Source organism: Oncorhynchus kisutch, linkage group LG9 (genome assembly GCF_002021735.2).
Source record: "Oncorhynchus kisutch isolate 150728-3 linkage group LG9, Okis_V2, whole genome shotgun sequence".
NCBI lineage: Eukaryota > Metazoa > Chordata > Actinopteri > Salmoniformes > Salmonidae > Oncorhynchus > Oncorhynchus kisutch.
The window spans coordinates 23,192,193-23,213,509 of record NC_034182.2 but is presented as its reverse complement, the minus strand read 5'-3'; the positions used below and the strand labels follow the sequence as shown (position 1 = coordinate 23,213,509).

Below are 21,317 nucleotides of genomic sequence, written 5' to 3'. Positions count from 1 at the left end.
GTTGGATTAACGAGAAGCATATCTTTAAAATGGTGTAAAATACTTGTATGGTTGAGGAATTTTAATTATGAGATTTCTGTTTTGAATTTGGCACCCTGCAATTTCACTGGCTGTTGGCGAGGTGGGACGCTAGCGTCCCGAACGATCCCAGAGAGGTTAAACAGCCATCATTAACACAGAGAGGCTGCTGCCTACACAGACTTGAAATCATTGGCCACTAGTCACTTCATTAATGCCACTTTAATAATGTTTACACATCTTGCATTACTCATCATGTGTCATGCCTATGCCGCTCGGTCATTGCTAATCCATATATTTATATGTACATATTCTTATTCCATCCCTTTACCTAGATGAGTGTGTATTAGGTAGTTGTTGTGGAATTGTTAGATTACTTGTTGATATTGCTGCACTGTCCGGACTAGAAGCACAATCATTTTTCACTACACTCGCAATAACATCTGCTAACCACGTGTATGTGACCAATAAAAATTGATTTGACCCCCCCCCTCCTCCCCTCCATCCTTTAATGCATTACTTATCTACCTCCCCCTCCCTCGCTCAGTCCCCTCTCTCTACTCCCCCCCTCCTCCTCCTCCTCCTCTCTCCCGCCATTACTCACAGGGCTGAAGCAGGCGTCTCGTCCCAGGCTCCCTCCTCTGCTGTTCAGGCTGGTGATTTCCGTCTGAGAGCTGGACTGGGACATTCCCTCAAAGAACGGCCTGGATGGACACACACAAACAAAAGTTAGCACCGACTGTAACATACATGTAACGGTGTGTTCATAGTGATGATCAGTATTAGTTGAGTAATAAAGTTCATCATTAGAAAGAAGATATTCTCTTTTCCTGTTGTGTGTGTTAAACATTTGTTTTATTCTGTTGTTGCTAGCGATGTTCATGACATCTGTGTATATGCAGTGTACATTTGTGTATATGCAGTGTACATTTGTGTATATGCAGTGCATTCGGAAAGTATTCAATGCTGCAGGCATTTTTTTTTTGGTACCCTTACCCAGATCTGTGCCTTGACACAATCCTGTCTCGGAGCTCTACGGACAGGTCCTTCGACTTCATGGCTTGGTTTTTGCTCTGACATGTGCTGTCAACTGTGGGACTTCAGACAGGTGTGTGCCTTTCCAAATCATGTCCATTCAATTGAATTTACCACAGGTGGACTCCAATCAAGTTGTAGAAACAGCTCAAGGGTGATCAATGGAAACAGGATGCACCGGAGCTCAATTTCGAGTCCCGTAGCAAAGGGTCTGAATACTTATGTAAATAAGGTATTTCTGTTTAAAAATGTTGAATACATTTGCAAAAATATTTTTTTTTGCTTTTCATTATGGGGTATTGTGTGTAGATTGCGAAGGATTGAGAGAGACTCCCGAGTGGCTCAGTGGTCTAAGGCACTGCATCGCAGTTGCATGCTGTGCCATTAGAGATCCTGGTTCGAGTCCAGGCTCTGTCGAAGTTGGCCGCGACCGGGAGACCAATGGGGCGGCGCACAATTGGCCCAGCGTCGTCCGGGTTAGGATAGCAGGGATGTTCTTGTCCCATCGCGCTCTAGCGACTCCTGTGGCGGGCCGGGCCCAATGCACACTGACACGGTCGCCAGGTGTACGGTGTTTCCTCCTACACATTGGTGCGGCTGGCTTCCGGGTTAAGCGGGCATTGGTTGGGTCGTGTTTCGGAGGACGCACGGCTCTTGACCTTCACCTCTCCAATGTCTGTACGGGAGTTGCAGCAATGAGACAAGACCAATTGGATACCATGAAATTGATGGGTAAAAAGTCAATAAAATTATTTATTTTTTAAATCCATATTGTAACCTAACAAGATGTGAAAAAAGTCAAGGGGTCTGAATAATTACCGAATGCACTGTACGTCAAGAGGAGTGTAAAGGCCAAAGCATGATTGGGTTAGGTGTGCACACACACACACACACACACACACACACACACACACACACACACACACGTCACCATAACAGCTACCTGAGTTTAGGTTTGGGTGTGCTGAGGATGCTGTCCGTTTCTTCCATCTCAGGGCCACTGTCAGAGGGGTTGTACATCTCCAGACTGTCATAGAGCTCATCTAAATCCTCCTCCACTTCCTGGATCTGTTCACTAGAGACATGCTCCAGACCAAAACCCACCTGCACACAGACACACAGATCAACATATTACACGGGTACAGAAGCATAGCTCACTCATACCAACATCACAGACAGAGGCACAGTCTTATAACGCATAGACATTGAAAAAATATATATATGAAAAAGCTCCAGTTGTATTACCACATCTCTCTCTCTGTCTCTCTCTCACACATACTTGTGTGTAGAGAAACACCATCAAATTGCAATTCTAATGTCTGCAACTTGCACAAAACAGGGTGTTAGGAGAAGTGAAACAGGTCGGGGGGGGGGGGGGGGTGTAAGACAGAAAGTAAAAAGTCGGGAGTTTGAGTGAAGAATGTTTTTTTTTTTATCCCAGTTGATTAGACACACACACACACCATATAGTCCCCCTCAGATCTGACCTATGCCCCTCCTCTGCCCACCCCATGCCCCCCACTCCCGCAAAGAGGGCCTCAACACGAAAGTCACACATACGCACAGGCCGTGAGCAGGCGAACAGGCCCAGCCCCCGACTCTTACACAAGCTCAAGCCAATGGCATGTACCAGATGATCAGCAGGCTCTGCTCACACTTACTGGTCTGAGGCCAAACCACACGACTAACATTGGACACTTTATGGAACACAAAGGCTTCACTATCTCATCCTTGAAAATCCAAGGCCTGAGGAAATTTGCCTTTGGCCTAAAGAGCAGGAACCTGGACTTCACCAAAGAAAATCAGAAATACAGACATTGTCATCCTATAAAGAAACTAACTCACTCAAATGAATCAAAACAGGAACACTTTACATTAGGCTAGAAATTCAAGAGGAAATGATCTCAACAGAGAAAAACATCCTCCTGTGTGCTGTCATAACTTAACAATGACAGCTTCTCCATCCTAGAGGGGGAGATCCACAATTTCCAGGCCCAAGGACATGGGCGCCAGAGTGGCAGAGGTCTAAGGCACTGCATCTCATTGCTAGAGGTATCACTACAGACCCTGGTTTGATTCCAGGCTGTATCACAACTGGCCGCGATTGGGATTCCCATAGGCCGGCGCACAATTGGCCCAGCATCGTCCGAGTTAGGTTTTGGCCAAGGTTGGCCGTCGTTGTAAATAAGAATTTGTTCTTAACTGACTTGCCTAGTTAAATAAAGGTTAGATCAAATAAAATACTAGTCTGTGGCAACCAAAATGCCAGAACTAGACAAGAAAAGAACCTGACACCCTCAGTACACAGGGGAACAAACACATACCTGGAGGTGACAGCATTCCCTCCCCCATATACCAACCTAGCCACAACAACATAACCAACAAAAACAGGACAACTCCTGCAGGCTGGTTATGTACATCATCAATGGTAGGCTTCGAGGGGACTCCTACGGTAGGTACACCTATAGCCCATCTCTTGGCAGTAGTACTGTAGCCGACTTCATCACTGACCTCAACCCAGAGTCTCTCAGAGCGTTCACAGTCAGCCCACTGACACCCCTATCAGACCACAGTAAAATCACAAGTCTACTTGAACAGAGCAATATTCAATCATGAGGCATCAAAGCCAAAGGAACTGAATAATATTAAGAAATGCTATAGATGGAAGGAAAGTAGTGTGGAAACCTACCAAAAAAACAATAAATTCAATCCCTTTTAGACAACTTCCTGGACAAAATGTTTCACTGTAATAGTGAAGGTATAAACTTGACAGTAGAAAACCTAAACCGTATACAGTATACTTCTGGGAAAATTGCAACACACAAAGAGTTATCTATCCAAAACATAGATGTATGGATAAACCAATACTCCAGGCTTTTTGGCCCGATACCAAAGAACAGCAAAAAATTATACATGATCAAATACAAAATCTTAGAATCAACTATTAAAAGACTACCAGAGCCCACTGGATTATCCAATTATAAAAATAAAAAACTCCAACCCCAAAAAGGCCTGTGGTGTTGAAGGTATCCTAAATTAAATGAAAATATACAAACCACAAATTCCAATTGGCTATTCTTAAAAATCATCTTCAGCTCTGCCATCTTCCCCAATATTTGGAACCAAGGACTGATTACCCCAATCCACAAAACTGGAGACAAATTTGACCACAATATCTACCGTGGGCAACAGCAACCTTGGGAAAAATCCTCTGCATTATCCTTAACAGCAGACTCGCTTATTACATTGTTTTCACTAAGGAAATGTATAAATGTCAAATGGGCTTTTTACCAAATTACTGTACGACAGACCACGTATTCACCCTGCACACCATAAATGACAAACAAAAAAACAAAGGCAAAGTCTTCTCAAGCTTTGATGATTTCAAAACTTTTTTTGGACTCAATTTGGCATCAGGGTCTACTATTCAAATTGATGGAACGTGGTATTGGGGGATAAACATCCAACACTATAAAATCCATGTACACAAACAACAAGTGTGCTGTTAAAATTGGCAAAAAAACACATTTCTTTGCTCTGGGCCGTGGGGTGAGACAGGGATGCAGCTTAAGCCCCACCCTCTTCACCATATATATATATATATATATATAAATGAATTGGCAAGGGCACTAGAACAGTCTGCAGCCCTCGGCCTCACCCTACTAGAATCTGAAATCAAATGTCTACAGTTCGCTGAAGATCTGGTGCTTCTGTCCCCAACCAAGGAGGGCCTACAGCAGCACCTTGATCTTCTGCACAGATTCTTTCAGACCTGGGCCCTGACAGTAAATCTCAGGGCCCAGACAAAAATGGTGTTCCAAAAGAGGACCAGTTGCCTGAACGACAAATACATATTCCATCTAGACACTGTTGAGCACACAAAAAACGATACATACCTCAACCTAAACATCAGCGCCACAGGTAACTTCCACAAAGCTGTAAACGATCTGAGAGACAAGGCAAGAAGGGCCTTCTATGCCATCAAAAGGAACATAAAATTTGACATACCAATTAGGATCTGGCAAAAAATACCTGAATCAGTTATAGAACCCATTGCTCTTTATGGTTGTGAAGTCTGGGATCCGCTCACTATCCAAGAATTGACAAAATGGGAAACACCAAATTCGGGGACATGCATGTAGAACTCTTCAAAAAATATACACCGTGTACAACGTAAAAAATATAATAATAATAATAATAATAATAATACATGCAGAGAAGAATTAGGTGGATATTCGCTGATTACAAAAAAGAGCCGTTAATTTCTACAACCACCTGAAAGGAAGTGATTTCCAAACTTTCATAAAAAATCCATCACCTACAAAGAGATGAACCTGGAGAGGAGTCCCCGGAGCAAGCTGGTCCTGGGGCTCTGTTCACAAACACAAACAGACCCCACAGAGCCCCAGGACAGCAACACAATTAGCAGCAACCAAATCATGAAAAAAAAGGGAATTATTTGACAAATTGGAAAGAATAATAGTAGGGCTAGAATGCTATTTGTCCAGAGAGTACACAGTGGCACAGTACACAGAAAAGCTTTGACTATGTACAAACTCAGCGAGCATAGCCTTGCTATTGAGAAAGGCTGCTGTAGACAGACCTGGCTCTCAAGAGAAGACAGGCTATGCGCACACTGCCCACAACATGGAGGTGGAAACTGAGCTGCACTTCCTAACCTCCTGCCAAATGTATGACCCTATTAGACACGTTTCCCTCAGATTACACAGATCCACAAAGAATTCGAAAACAAACAAAATGATAAATTCCCATATCTATTGGGTGAAATCCCACAGTGTGCCATCACAGCAGCAAGATGTGTGACCTGTTGCTACAAGAAAAGGGCAACCAGTGAAGAACACCACTGTAAATACAACCCATATTTATGTTTATTTATTTTCCCTTTTGTACTTTAACTATTATCCCATCATTAAAACACTGTATATAGACATAATATCACATTTGAAATGTCTTTATTCTTTTGGAACTTTTGTGAGTGTAATGTTTACTGTACATTTTTTATGGTTTATTTCACTTGTGTTTATTATCCATCTCACTTGCTTTGGCAATGTAAACATACATTTCCCAGCCCCTGAAATTGAATTGAGAGAGAAAGACAAGAGACGAGGCGAGAGAGAGAGAAGGAGCGATAGCGAGATGCCTACCTCATCAGAAACCTTGAACCTTTTCAGCAGAGCCACAAACTTCTGCTTGATGTTTGGTTGCTGTAAGAGAGACAACTATTATTTTCCCTCAGGGTTAAGTGTTCTGAGAAACATTGAGTTCGTGGACAACTGTCAAGCAACAGCACATTTCTCTATAGACCTGGGTTGAATTCATTAGCGCAAAAACATTGTTTTTTTTCCATAAAGAAAACGAAAACAAGCGTTTCTTATAGAACGAGCGTAGGTGGTCCCCTCCCCCCCATGTCAGTCCATTGTCTTCCACCCGGTGCCTTTTGAATATGACCCATCTACAAACCCTTGAATGAATATGAATATCAACTGACCAGAGAACAGATCATTTAAGATGCTGCTGCAGTCCAAGACAAATGATGCTCAGGTGTTTTACAGTGTATTCTATCATATATATGTGACTAGTGCAGCCATGGCCTCATTCTGCACGCATGTGTGTGTGTGTGCGTGCGTGAATGTGTGTGTGTGTGGGTGCATGCGGGAGTGTGTATGTGTGGGTGAGGGTGCATGCGGGAGTGTGTGTTTGGATATATTTTCAGAATCGTCTGTTTGCCTCCTGGGAAATGTAATTACACACATTGAAGAAGAACGGGAGGAACAGAGTGATTGCAGAATTAAGGACAAAGGAGGGAGAACAATAGAGGGAGAGGTTGACTGAAAGAGAGGGGTGGAGAAAGAGGGGGATAGAGGGAGGCGTAAAGAGGAGGTTTGAGAGCAGGAGAATGGAGTGAAAGGGGGAGAGAGGGATGGGCGGGATTGGAGGGAGGGAGGGAGAGAAAGGTTTCTCACTCTAGTGATGGAAGCGTTGGAGGTGAGCTTCCGCCGGGGCTTCTTCTTCCTCACCTCATCCTCTTCATCATACAGATACTGTCAGAGAGAGAGAGAGAGAGAAGTGGAGGGGAGAAAGAGGGATGACAGAGAGAGGGGGGAGGATTGGAGAGTTATTCAGAGCATGAGACACACACTCACAGCAGGTTATTTATACCCTACCAACCGTGACCTCCTTCCCGCCATCCTTTCACTAGTCCTCTCCTTCACTCCTCGCCCCTTCCATACCTCCATTCACTCTATTCATTTGTCCTCCCCGAGCCATGTCCCCCTCTCCTTATCTATTCATTTCGTCTGTTTGCTGCTTTCTCTCCTCTCCTTCTCACTATCACCTCCCTCCCTCCTCCTCTTCAAATCCCTTGGGCTCCAGGTATCTCTGCTTCACAAACAAGACAGGACAAAAGACGCGTGCACACACACACACTCACACACCTGGCCGTGGATCGGGTCGTCACTGCCCTCCTGTTCTGATGAGTAGCTCTCCTCTTCTTCCTCAGAATAGTTATCAATGTCTGGAGAACGATCTGGAGAGAGATGGGAAGCAGAGAGAGAGGTGATAGAGGGGGAAGCAGAGAGAGAAAGAGAGGGAGAGAGGAAGCATTAATGGTTAGGAAGGGAGGAGAGGAAAAGTCTAAGAGGGAGTAGAGGGATGGAGTGCAGAGAGAGAGAGAGAGAGAGAGAAACACAGGCACTCAGATCCCTTACCAGACATCTTGGCCTTGGGTCCCTCGTGGTCAATGGGCTGGCTGGAGAGGGAGTAGACCCTGACCTCCGCCACGGGGACCGAGGCATCCTTCAACTGGCTATGGAGCCCCAACACCTGGGCCCCCTCACTGGGATGCTGCATCACCTGGACATGGGATATGGGAGGGGGGATGGAAACAGGGGGAAAGATGAGAGTGAAGACAAAGGGATAGAAGAGAGCACACACAGAGAGGGACCGAGACAGACAGAGAGAGGGACCGAGACAGACAGAGAGGGACCGAGACAGACAGAGAGGGACCGAGACAGACAGAGAGGGACCGAGACAGACAGAGAGGGACCGAGACAGACAGAGAGGGACCGAGACAGACAGAGAGGGACCGAGACAGACAGAGAGGGACCGAGACAGACAGAGAGGGACCGAGACAGACAGAGAGACAGACAGAGAGGGACAGAGAAAATAGAAAACAGGGGGAAACAGAAAGGGATCACCACATATTTTGTACAAAGACTGGTGTTCAGAACAGCATCAGCTCTCTTCCCCCCCTTCTCTCTGCAGTCTGGTCACACTCTGGCTGTGTTAATGAAGTCTACACATCCTATTACACAGGCAGCAGTCACACACACACACACACACAATGCAGCAGCTACAGCGCAGTTCTTTTATTAAACTTCAAAAACACTGCCAGAGCTTTGGGTAGAGCGTGTCAGAATGACATGGAGTGTTGTGACAGAGTGCTGTGGCTACACTGAGGTTGACAAAAGGCTTGATTATTAAAGGTGTAGCTGGTTGAATGAAGGTTGAACAGAGGTTAGCCAAAGGCAAAATAGACTTGAAATACCAACTGTTAGCTACTGTAAAGGTAGATCTACGTAAAGTAAGTAGCCTCGTCTGAGCCAGAATGGCCCTCAGGGCAGGAGCCCCTTTCCTTTCTGTACGACTTGTAAAGGCGTGGTGAAGATCGATCAAATATACGTTAAACCAAGGATGATTGGAGATGAAATAGGAATTGAGTAATAGTGTTGAATAGATTTTTTTTTTTTTTAAACGGAGGTTAGCGCCGTACCTCAGCCATGTTGATGTGACCCAGCGCCAGTGTCTTGTAGCCCAGGATGGTTCGGTTCTTATAGCGTTTGCGACGCTGCAGCATGATCTGAAGCTTGTTGGCGTCTCTCTTCAGGAAGTGGGGGTACTGTGAGGGTACACACACACACACACACACAGAGAGAACCGTGACAGACTCATCGTCAGACTGTATAAACTACACAGATATAGAATCGGAGTGTTGAGTAACGTTCCTGTTCTGCGACCGGTGTCGGACTCCGTGATGTGACAGGTCACATCTCGTACCCCCCCCCCCCCCCCCAAAATCAGACTAACCTACAGTGACCGGAGCGCTCCGCAGCAACCTTCAACGGAAAGTTCAACCGACTTGAAGATATGAAATCACCCCAGTTCTGCAGTCTGTAATAACCCAGTTACCCACGTACAGAAACGACTGACCTCGATAAAACGGGACTGTTTTTGTGTGTTTGTGTGTCTACACCACAGCGATGCGGACTCCTCGTTTCTGATTCAGATAAATGGGACAGTCGGATGTCTCTGGGACAGATAATAATATAAAACCTAGAGAGAGAAAAAAAATTAACTCTGCCAAGAGCTGAGGAACTGTTGACGTACGGTAAAAAATACTACTACTAATAATAATTATTATTATTATTATTTACCGGCACACGAGAAAATGATTTAGTGTAGAGGTGCTGAAAAACAGAATAAACTGGAAGCTAGAAAAACAAAAAAAGACTTGCACACTCCAAAGGTATAACCTCCCAGTAACACATCGGGTAATACATTTAAAAAATATATATATATTTTAAACATCCACGTTTCGGCATCACTGTGCCTTCATCAGGGCAATGTACAGAATATCGGTGTGGAACCCTTACTGAAAAGGTCCAGGATATTTGAATATTCGACCCGGTCGGGGGGGTGCAGGCCGTAGGTGTGAGTGGTGACCCCGTTCTTATGTAAATAGTCTCAGTTGCAAGGCCAGCCCTGCTGTATCTGTAATAGCAGTAGTAGTAGTAGTAGTAGTAGTATTGTACCTGTAGAGAGAAGGTGAGCTGAAGGTCTGTCTCTGTCAGTCCCGCTGAAGACAACAAGATCTCATTGGACCTCAGGATACGCTTAGAACCCTGAGGGAGGGAGGGAGGGAGGGAGGGAGGGTCGGATCATGAATAGCGGAATAAAAAGAGGTCGAGGAGGTATGGAGGGAGGGAGGGAGGGAGGGAGGGAGGATAGATCTGGTTAAAGATGATCATTGACATACTACAGAGTCCAAACAATCAGCCTTTATCAACAGAGACAGACGGGGTGGATGGATGAGAGGGGAAAAGGATGGAGAAAGGGGAGAACAGGGGAGGACAGAGTATAAGAAGAACAAGAGACGAGAGATGGTGAGTAGAGGAGGGAGAGATGGAATTGAGGAATGCTGGGCATTGAATAGAATTCAATGAAACAGTGTATTATAGTGATCTCGGGTCAGGCAGTACCTGTAGTTTGACAGCGATGACCACAGACGTCAGGTCTTTGTCCAGCTCCTTCAACATGATCAGCTTTTTCAGGGTCAGGTTAAACAGCCTGGAATAAGACAGGAGAGAGAGAGAGAGAGAGAGAGAGAGAGAGAGAGAGAGAGACTGAGCAAAATGCACTGCAAACAACATCCTAGGTCACTCGAGAACACACGGTCCACTACAAGGAAGGTACCCGTACAGAAAACCACATTACATTACCATAATGGTTAATCTAACGTTTAGGTTATGACACATTGTCGCTGACTAGTCGATTTTCAACAGAATTAGGACGGGATGTTTTCTTCGCTTTTCCAAGTGCCGTTACAGTCAATCACAGCTGAACAAACAAACAAAAAACGGCAAAGGTAAATCAATAGTCCTTTAAATTGAATCCACCTCAGACACGTGCATTGTGGGATGCTTGCAGAAACCCCCCGAAACGACAGCACAGCTCAGACACAACCGCACCTACAGCACAGCTCAGACACAACCGCACCTACAGCACAGCTCAGACACAACCGCACCTACAGCACAGCTCAGACACAACCGCACCTACAGCACAGCTCAGACACAACCGCACCTACAGCACAGCTCAGACACAACCGCACCTACAGCACAGCTCAGACACAACCGCACCTACTGCACAGCTCAGACACAACCGCACCTACTGCACAGCTCAGACACAACCGCACCTACTGCACAGCTCAGACACAACCGCACCTACAGCACAGCTCAGACACAACCGCACCTACAGCACAGCTCAGACACAACCGCACCTACTGCTTCCAAAATATTACGTTAAAGACTGAAAATAGAGACTAGACCTCACCCACCCCTCGACCCTCCACTCCCCCACCCCACCAACTGAACAGTCCAACCCAGAAGGTCAGTGTGTTGAATTATTCACATCTGGGGCCTCTGAGACAACTTAAACTAAAATAGGCCTGGGCAGAGAGATGTAGGGAGGGAGAGGGGATGGGAGTGGGGCAGGAAAAGAGATATAATAGAGAGATAGGGAGAGATAAAAGACAGCAGGGCTAATCGCTGCTCTGCTAATGTGGCCTGGACACAGCAGGGTCATGACTGCCATAAAGAACAAGTTAGTGGACAAGACAGACACCAACGTCGGCTCCATTCCAAACCAACCCTCAGGCCCTAACCCATAACCTCTAGTCACATTAAGCCAGATATTATCCAATCCTGATTTATGTGGTAATACTAGCTTCAACTTGCCTAGTCTTGTAAACCCAGACCCTAGGCGACAGTGACTAGGTTTCAATGATGGACCCTTTTGGCAATGATGGACCCTCTCTTTTGATAACGGGGGGAAAAACTGTTCTGGGGTGGGTCCTTCAGACAATTCGCCTCAACAACAAAAAAATAAACACAAATTAAAATGAAAAGATAATCACCAAGCAGACTTGCTACAACGTCCCGGTTCAAGACCAACGTTTGCAGGCAAAACCTTTGCAGTGGTTTTAGTGAAGTTAGTTAACACAAACTGGGGCGGTGGGTAGCCTAGTGGTTAGAGCGTTGGGCCAGTAACCAAAAGGTTGCTGGATCGAATCCGCGAGCTGACAAGGTAAAAACCTGTCATTCTGCCCCTGAACAAGGCGGTTAACCCACTGTTCCTGGGCCGTCATTTTAAATAAGAATTTGTTAACTTAAATATATATATTTTTAAGCCACTTGTGAAATGCACTCATTAAAAATAACCTCTGACCTGCATCTTAGTAGCTACCGTATTGTATTTTATTCAAGCTGATAAAGTAGAGACTAAGGCAGGGACGTAGCTCCTCTATGCCAAAAGAGTCCATCATTGAAACCAGCCCCTAGTCACTGATGCCCAGGGTCGGCTTCTCGAGACAACAACTTGCCCTCTGACAGGTTAGGTGGAAAAGATCCAAACCATTCAGATCTAGTAGAACTAGCCCCTTGTGGGCAAGGGGTCAATCTAGCCCCTTGTGGGCAAGGGGTCAATCTAGCCCCTTGGGTAAGGGGTAAAACTAGCCCCTTGGGGGTAAGATTTTCATACCATTTCTGTACCATACTGGGATATACGTTATTACCGGAAGTGCACACAGGGGGCACAATTATAATTTTTTTTACACACAAAACTATTGAGGCAACAGGGATCTTGATCCAGGAGGGGATTGAATATCTCTGCAATAACCAAGAAGTTTGATCTTGACATCTAGCCACTTAGCTAACAAGTTAACAAACCAAATGCACAGCTGGAGCCCTAAACTGGATAGAATGACACATCTTAGATGTCTTATGGTTATACTCAACTTACGGTTTAGTTATAAGCAGTGGCGTATTGAAAATCATACCGCTGGTTACAGAAGGCCTGGGTTCCTTCCATTGGTGAGGTAGTAATGCTGATATGGACAAGAGGTCAGGGTTTTACCACGGGAATCCCAGAGGAGAGAAATGTCTTGAGTAGAAAACACGATCCAGACCTTAATAACACCAGATGTTTCCCATTGTGCTGAATGTTGATGATCCGTGTGTTCAACGTATTTATTCAACTTTAACGCAAAGAAACGTGATGAAGGAGTCGGGATGACAAGGTAGGTCGTCAAGGACATGGTGCTACCTGTCAAATCGTTTTAATTGACTTATATGGTCCACATTTCCATACAGGAATTTGTTACATGTGAATATTCATCATCACTTTAGGAGTATCATGAAACATTTATATCATGAAACATTTATATCATGAAACATTTCCATTAATTACTCATATAAAGTAGCTCCGAACACCTACATTTATTAGAAGAGACAGTCCGAAACAAATAAACCCTCGTAAGCCAAGGGTTAATAAAGTTTATTAACTTAAAGTTAAGTTAATAAAGTCTCTTGAATGGAGAGCAAGTCTGCCCGACTGTCCGGTGCCTGACCGTATTCACAAAGTGTCTCTGAGTACGGTAGGAATGCTGATCTCGGATCAGGTCCTCTCTGGCCGTATAATCTTATTCATTTATGATTATTATTCTTTTTTTAAAGGCTAAATTGAGCCTAGATCAGCACTCCTATTCGGGAGTTACTTTGTGACTACCCTTTACCAGCACAGCTCCCTCCCGCGCTCTGCTAGGCTGAGATAATAATGTCTACCTCTCTCATTGACTGCCTGTCTCTTTATGGAGGCCTCGACCTGACAGAGACATCACTCACTGCTATCATAAACCCCAGCTATAAAACGCTGTCTCTCTCTCTCTCCCCCCCCCCTCTCGCTCTCTCACAATTTAATTCAAGGGCTTTATTGGCATGGGAAACATATGCCAATATTGCCAGAGCAAATGAAGTAGATCATAAACAAAAAAGTGAAACAAACAATAAAAAGTTTACAGTCAACATTACACTCGCAGAAGTTCCAAAAGAATAGGAGACATTTCAAATGTCATATGTCTACACACAGCGTTGTAACGATGGGCAAATAGTTAAATTACAAAAGGGGAAATAAATAAACATATGGGATGTATTTACAATGGTCTGTCTCTCCGTGTCGTTCTCCCTCCCCCATCTCTCTCGGTCTCTCTACCTTCCTCTCTCTTTTTTACATGCTCTCTCTCTCTCTCTCTCTCTCTCTCACACTCTCTCTACACAAGGGTCAGACAAGACTTGTAAAACACAAAGAATCCCTGTCTGTCATATAAAATGGTACCAATCTGTGAGTGTGTCGGGAGTGATAGTCACACGGCAAACATTTAGCCCCCCTGCCTGTTAAATTACCACAGAAAAATACCATGGCACCTTTACAAAATACCCTATTCAAAAAATGGTGACACGTACTATAGTCGATCCTACTGTTCCAAAACAGCTCCTCTCACTGACATTTAGTCTTACGTCTTCGGAATCTGTCTGCAACAACATAAATCGCCTATTTTGACGTTTGAAGCGCGTGTCAATATGATCTAAGTGCCAGCAGTGAAATAAGGCTCGCCAACTACGATACAAAAGCCTTTGCATACATTCCCCACCATGGCTTCTAGTAGAGAAAGGAATGAATATGGGACGAAACTGTGACATCACGGCTGTTGGAGGGGATTTAAATACCCGACTGCAGCTTTAAGAGGCAGTTGCAATGTGGTTCCCTTGGTAACAGAGACCATCATGGGACTTGTAACCTTGCTGTGTCATACAAGCAAGCTGCGTCCAAGACACATGATTGCGCACCTCCCCACCTTTCAACTTCCCTCTTGTGCATTTCCTCAATCGTTCTAGCTGACCTTCAGGAAACCTCCCCTCTCAGTTTCTCCTCTGCGGTAGTGGTTCGGTGATCAGGAGTAAGGCAGGGAGAGTCATTGTCAGTAAGAGTTAGAGTCCCCCACTCCTTTAACACATTCCCTCTCCCCTCCAGCTCTTCTTTGACATTCCCTCTTCTCCATCTTCTCTCACACACACACACACACCTTATTACTACCAGGCACTCACACACACATACAGCTATTCTATACCAAGGACAGAAAATACTAATCAACTGCACAAACACACACACACACACACACACACACACACAGCTTCCAACCAGCAGTTTCATAACAAACATCACAGCGTGTCTGTATGGCGGCCAGCCTTCTATACCGTGTCTAGTTATTTGTCACCTGTCCAGAGTCACTTAATACTCTCAATCCAAAATGGTAACCTATTCCCTTTATACAGTATGGGTGTATTGTTACACCTCAGGCTTCAAACTCAACTACTACCCTCAGACTAGAGGTCGACCGATTAAATCGGCATGGCCGATATGCAGTTTTCATAACGCTCGGTAATCTGCATTTTTGGATGCCAATTATGGCCGATTACATTGCAATCCGTGGCAGGCTGACCACCTGTTATGCGAGTGCAGAAAGGAGCCAAGTTAAGTTTATTGCTAGCTAGCAACTTATCTTATAAAAAAAACAAATCAATCAATCTTAACATAATCACTAGTTAACTACACATGGTTGATGATATTACTAGTTTATCTAGCTTGTCCTGCGTTGCATATAATCAATGCGGTGCCTGTTAATTTATTATAGAAATCACCGCCTACTTCTCCAAATGGGTGATGATTTAACAAAAGCACAATCGTTGCACCAACGTACCTATCCATAAACATCAAAGCCTTTCTTAAAATCAATACACAAGTATATATTTTTTAAACCTGCATATTTAGTTCAAAGAAATTCATGTTAGCAGGCAATATTAACTAGGGAAATTGTGTCACTTCTCTTGCGTTCAGTGCAAGCAGAGTCAGGGTATATGCAGCAGTTTGGGCCGCCTGGCTCGTTGCGAACTGTGTGAAGACCTTTTCTTCCTATACATTTTTTACTTAATTATGACATAACACTGAAGGTTGTGCAATGTAACAGAAATGTTTAGACTTGGGGTTGTCACCCGTTCGATAAAATACAGAACCGTTCCGTATTTCACTGAGAGAATAGACTTTCTCTCGAAATGATAGGTCATTAATTTGGTAGAGTCAGGGAACTAAGGCTCGTATTTCTGTGTGTTTATTATATTGTAATTATGTCTATGATTTGATATTTGATAGAGCAGTCTGACTGAGGGGTGGTAGGCAGCAGCAGGCTCGTAAGCATTCATTCAAACAGCACTTTCCTGCGTTTGCCGGCAGCACTTCGCAATGCTTGAAGCACAGCATTGGTTATGTATTCAAGCCTATCAGCTCCCGAGATTAGGCTGGCAATACTATAGTGCCTATAACAACATCCAATTGTCAAAGGTATATGAAATACAAATTATATAGTGAGAAATAGTCCTATAAATTGCACATATTGCACTTTTACTTTCTTCTCCAACACGGTTTTTGCATTATTTCAACCAATTTGAACATTTTTCATTATTTGAGAATAAATAGATTTTATTTATGTGTATTATATTAAAGGTAAAAAAAGTGTTCCTTCAGTATTGTTGTAATTATACATACCTACCTACCTACATAAAAATCACCTGATTAATCGGTATGGTCCTCCAATAATTGGTATCAGCGTTGAAAAACCATATTCGGTCTACCTCTACCTCAGACACACCAATCTCTGACCTCTCACCTCTGACTCGTGGTCGTGTGCTGGTGTACCGTTGCCTGGTTCCTTTGGTGTGGCCCCCCAAAGGGGTAGAGCTTACCCAAAAGCTTCTTGGGGTGGGTTGAAATATCAAAAAGGGCACCATGTGAGGATTTAAGCTATCGGTTCCACCCACCACCCTTCAATCCTTCACACACACCTTACAGTAAGGCTCCTTCAAATCGGCATGGGGGAGGGAGGGAGATAAGAGAAAGGAGGAGGGAGGAGGAGGAGGGCGGATAGAGGACATTTAAAAAAGTATTTATATAGCCCTGGTTCTGAGCCATTTCAAAGGGAAACTGACAGTCTTAAAATAGAACCGTTGGAGTGTAGAGTGACCAGTGACTACCAAGGGAGACACACTGTGGAGATGAACGTCTATGTTATTGTTGTTAAGACAACTGTAAAAACCTCGGCATAAACACAATGTAGTGTTTTCCTGTAAGGACATAGATTACATATTTAGTACAGTACATTTCCAACTGAATCCTCCTGTATTCTGGGATTCGTCAAATGAAAAGCAGATGAGCTCAGTTTAGACAAAGACATCGTCACTGGTTGTGTTGCAATTCTGTTTAGACCCGGTTGGTCGTGATTGGTTGTGTAGTGGTCAAAGAGAAACAGGGACCATCTTCGCTAGACGTACAGTCGAATAGAGAGAAACTGTCATCGCTGGTTATGTTATGGTTGAGATGGGGTTTCCGTTGGCCAGAAATAGACGGCTTTTGGACCATTTATTTGTATTTTTTTTAAGCCGATAACTAAAATTGTCACCGGACATTTGTCCAGGAGAAGAAGAATAAATCCCATTGCGAAAATAATGCTTTTCAAATTTTGCGAGAGTGTACAGTATATTCGTTATTTATCATGTGTACAGCACACAGATACAGCGCACACAGATACAGCGCACACAGATACAGCGCACACAGATACAGCGCACACAGATACAGCGCACACAGATACAGCGCACACAGATACAGCGCACACAGATACAGCGCACACAGATACAGCGCACACAGATACAGCGCACACAGATACAGCGCACACAGATACAGCGCACACAGATACAGAGCGTAAAATCTGTCAAGACAGCGCGTGAGCTGCTGCTACAGCATCTCAAACAGCAACTGCATAGGCAACAGAAGGCAGGCGTCATCAACGGAGGGCAGGCTTCACACACCCCTTCAAATCAAATTTCATTCGTCACATGCGCCGAACACAACCGGTGTAGACCTCACAGTGAAATGCTTACTCACGAGCCCCTAACCAACAATGAAGTTTAAAAATAAATCATATAACTATAAGAATTAAAAGTAACAAGTAATTCAAGAGCATTAGTAAAATAACATAGCGAGACTATGTAAAGGGGGGTACCGGTACAGAGTCAATGTGCGGGGGCACCAATTATTTGAGGTAATATGCACATGTAGGTAGAGTTATTAAAGTGACTACGTATAGATGTTAACAGAGTAGTAGCGGTGTAACACCTTCCTCCGCAACTGGATCCTGGGCTTACTGACGGGCCGCCCCCAAGTGGTAAGGGTAGGTAACACATCCCCCACACTGATCATCAACACAGGGGCCTCTCAGGGGGGTGCATCCTCAGTCTCCTCCGGTACTCCCTGTTCACTCATGACTGCACTGCACGGCCAGGCACGACTCCAACACCATCACCGACAACGACCAGACAGCCTATAGGGAGGTCAGAGACCTGACCGTGTAGTGCCAGGACAACAACCTCTCCCTAAACGTGATCAAGACAAAGGACTACAGGAAAAAGAGGACCACGCACGCCCCCATTCTCATCGACTGGGCTGCAGTGGAGCAGGTTGAGAGCTTCAAGTTCCTTGGTGTCCACATCACCAAACTAGAATGGTCCAAGCATGACAGTCGTGAAGCGGGCACGACAAAACCTATTCACCGTCAGGAGACTGAAAGGATTTGTCATAGGTCCTCAGATCCTCAAAAGGTTTTACAGCTGCACCATCGAGAGCATCCTGGTTGCATCACTGCCTGGTATGGCAACTGCTCGGTCTCCGACCGCAAGGCACTACAGAGGGTAGTGCGAAAGTACAGTACATCACTGAGGCCAAGCTTCCTGCCATCCAGGACCTCTATACCAAGCTGTGTCAGAGGAAGGCCCTAAAAATTGTCAAAGACTCCAGCCACCCTAGTCGTAGACTGTTCATAGACAGCTCAATTGAGTGCAGTTTTAGTGCCAGCCTCAGTCTGTGGTGGTATGTAGACAGCTACGAAAAATACAGATAAACTCTTGGGCGATATTGTGGTCTACAGCTTATCATGAGATACTCTACCTCGCTCAGCCACGACTCCGTGAAGCATAGGATATCACAGTTTTGAATGGCCCATTGGTTGTTTAATCTTCAATTTTATTTTCCAAAGACTGCACGTTTACTAGCAGAATGGAAGGAAGTGGGGGTTTATTCGATCGCCTATGAATTCTCAGAAGGCAGCCTGCCCTCTGGCCCCGTTTTCTCCACCTTCTCTTCACGCAAATGACAGAGATCTGGGCCTGTTCCCGGGAAAGCAGTAGATCATTCACGTTGCACTCGTTAATGAAAAAAAAAAATCTGATTCTGCCAGTCCGTGGTGAGTAATTGCAGTTCTGATGCCCAGAAGTTATTTTCGGTCATAATATTGCTGCTACCGTCTCTTATGTTCAAAGTTTTAAAAAATAAATTACAAACAAGGCAAAGAAAAATAATAAGTCAGGAATACGTAAAACTTCAGCCTTGTTCTCCGGCGCCATCTTGTTCACCTTGCAATGCGCTCGAGGCAGTATGCATATACTTAATTGTTTGAAACCTGGAAGTTTTACTACACGAGGCCTATGAGGCCTATGAGGCCTTGCTTCAAAGTAGCCTCAGACCATATCCGTGGAGGCAATTATTTTATATAAACTCTCTTTCATTGTCCAGTAGCCAAAGGCACAATCCTTGTCATAGTAGCAACCCATGGTAATTGTTGCATATTAGACCTCTCCTCTTTAAAAATTCTAACGGATATTTTCATCTGTCGCTTTTGACAATGGTGTTCTCCCACTAGTTGCATTGTGGAACAAACTTTGTGCACATTGTTGGGCTTATAATGTGAAGAAATAATAGGTGATCAACTTTTTAAGCTAAACGTTCAATAGTGTTGCATCAAACTCATTGGGTCAACGTTTTTACATGTTTTATGTAGCTTAGGTTTACTGGTTGTATGAATTTGGGATCGCTCATCCCACAACTGTCCTGAATCTGTTTGGAATAGGCCATTTCTTTCTCGACATACTAACCAATAGAATAGGTCTACTATAGGGGGATAGTCTGGTGAGTTTGCTGTACATCTTTTTTTAGAGGTGGAAAAGCAAAATGTGGACAGTTACTCTCACATCTTCAGAGTGCGCATCAATATTAGGACACCGCACATCATTGCATCCTGGACTTCCATGTTCTGTTAATATGAATTACCATAATCTAATAATCTGAGGTCTGTCATTCTGAGCACCGTGGACGCCCTTATCAGGTTAAGCACCCAATGCATTTGGGTTCGGTGAACTTCTCAAAATGTCCGGTAAATTGAAGCGCTGCCAGGTCAAAATGTCCCGTGCCACATTTTCCTAACAGAAACCCTGGGTTGAGGGAAACCAGCACAGTCACCCATCAATGGGTTTTGTTATTTTTGACCGAGTAGGTATCGGGGATTAGTAATAGCGCTTCACACTGTCTGTTGTAACTAGGACAGAGAAGCTCTGTGTGTGTGTGTGTCTGACTGGAATTGGGATTATGTGTGTGTATTTGTTACGTGCACACTGTGTGTGTGTGTGTGGGTTGGTTCTTCTATCCTTGTGGGGACCTAAAATCCCCAAATGGATTTTAAAGGACAGTAAAAATAAGAATTCTCCCTTGTGGGGACTTTTCCCACATCCCCATGAGGACAAAGAATATTTCAAGCTCAGTGGTTAGGTTTAGGGTGGCAGTTAGGGTGGTAACTGGTTAGGTTTAGGGTGGTAACTGGTTAGGTTTAGAAGTAAGGTTTAGGGCTATGGTTAGGTTTAGGGAAAACAGGATTTTGAATGGAAATTAATTGTAGGAGACAAGGATAGAAAAACATAACGTGTGTGTGTGTGTGTGTTAGAGCTGGAAAGATTAACCAAAAATGATTGATACCGACCATACTGATCACCTACCGCAGGCTTTTTTTCCTGATATCGTTCATTACGACAAGTAGCCTATACTAGAGAAATGTGAAGTTTGAAAGGAAATACGTCTGCTAATATGGCTGACTGTTAACGGGATAAATGATGGCAACAACCATATAACTAGTAGTAGTAGTTTAAAGGATACAAAATGAGTTACGGTGGAGCACATTAATGTCATAAACTTATCGCTCTATTTATCGTACCAATTCAGGCAATTTATCATCCAGCTCTAGAGTGTGTGTGTGTGTGTGTGTGTGTGTGTGTAGCGTCCTGCTGGCAGGGTTTTAGCGATTAGCATGCGTCTCACAGCAGCAGTCAGACACACCGACAGCCAGACTACAGAGGGACTAGGGATCTATCCGTACACTATAACGCTAGCTTGTAAGCATTTGTAACACACCTATGAGCATTCATAGAGTTTACTCTACTCAACTACTACTAGAAGCATTCATAAACACGTCATAGCTGACTTTACCAAACAATAACACACACACACACACTCTAAAATGTATTATAAAATGTCTCATAGTAAATGTTGCTGATGTAGCATAGTGTTAGCGGTTAGCCTAGCAGCAGGTGGGCTGGGGAGATGGGCAGGCCCTGGCGATTGGGATCTTATCAATATTTGTCTAACACCTGCAGTGAAAAACAGACTAACTATGGAAGGATTTACAGTACCAGTTGAAAGTTTGG

At 44.3% G+C, this 21,317-nt stretch overlaps 1 protein-coding gene across 2 annotated transcripts in view; it reads right to left on the bottom strand.

Moving 5' to 3' along the window:
- Positions 1 to 21,317, bottom strand: part of LOC109896358 (phosphofurin acidic cluster sorting protein 1) — a 54,328-nt gene that overhangs the window by 13,675 nt on the left and 19,336 nt on the right. For both annotated transcript variants that reach the window (XM_031832176.1, XM_031832177.1), the window contains exons 2-10: positions 10,332 to 10,419; positions 9,885 to 9,974; positions 8,846 to 8,971; positions 7,782 to 7,926; positions 7,509 to 7,600; positions 7,038 to 7,115; positions 6,219 to 6,278; positions 1,997 to 2,157; positions 623 to 722 (exon numbers count right to left, since the gene is read on the bottom strand). In XM_031832176.1, coding sequence (XP_031688036.1) covers positions 623 to 722; positions 1,997 to 2,157; positions 6,219 to 6,278; positions 7,038 to 7,115; positions 7,509 to 7,600; positions 7,782 to 7,926; positions 8,846 to 8,971; positions 9,885 to 9,974; positions 10,332 to 10,419 — 940 coding nt within the window. The remainder of the gene's footprint in view (positions 1 to 622; positions 723 to 1,996; positions 2,158 to 6,218; positions 6,279 to 7,037; positions 7,116 to 7,508; positions 7,601 to 7,781; positions 7,927 to 8,845; positions 8,972 to 9,884; positions 9,975 to 10,331; positions 10,420 to 21,317) is intronic.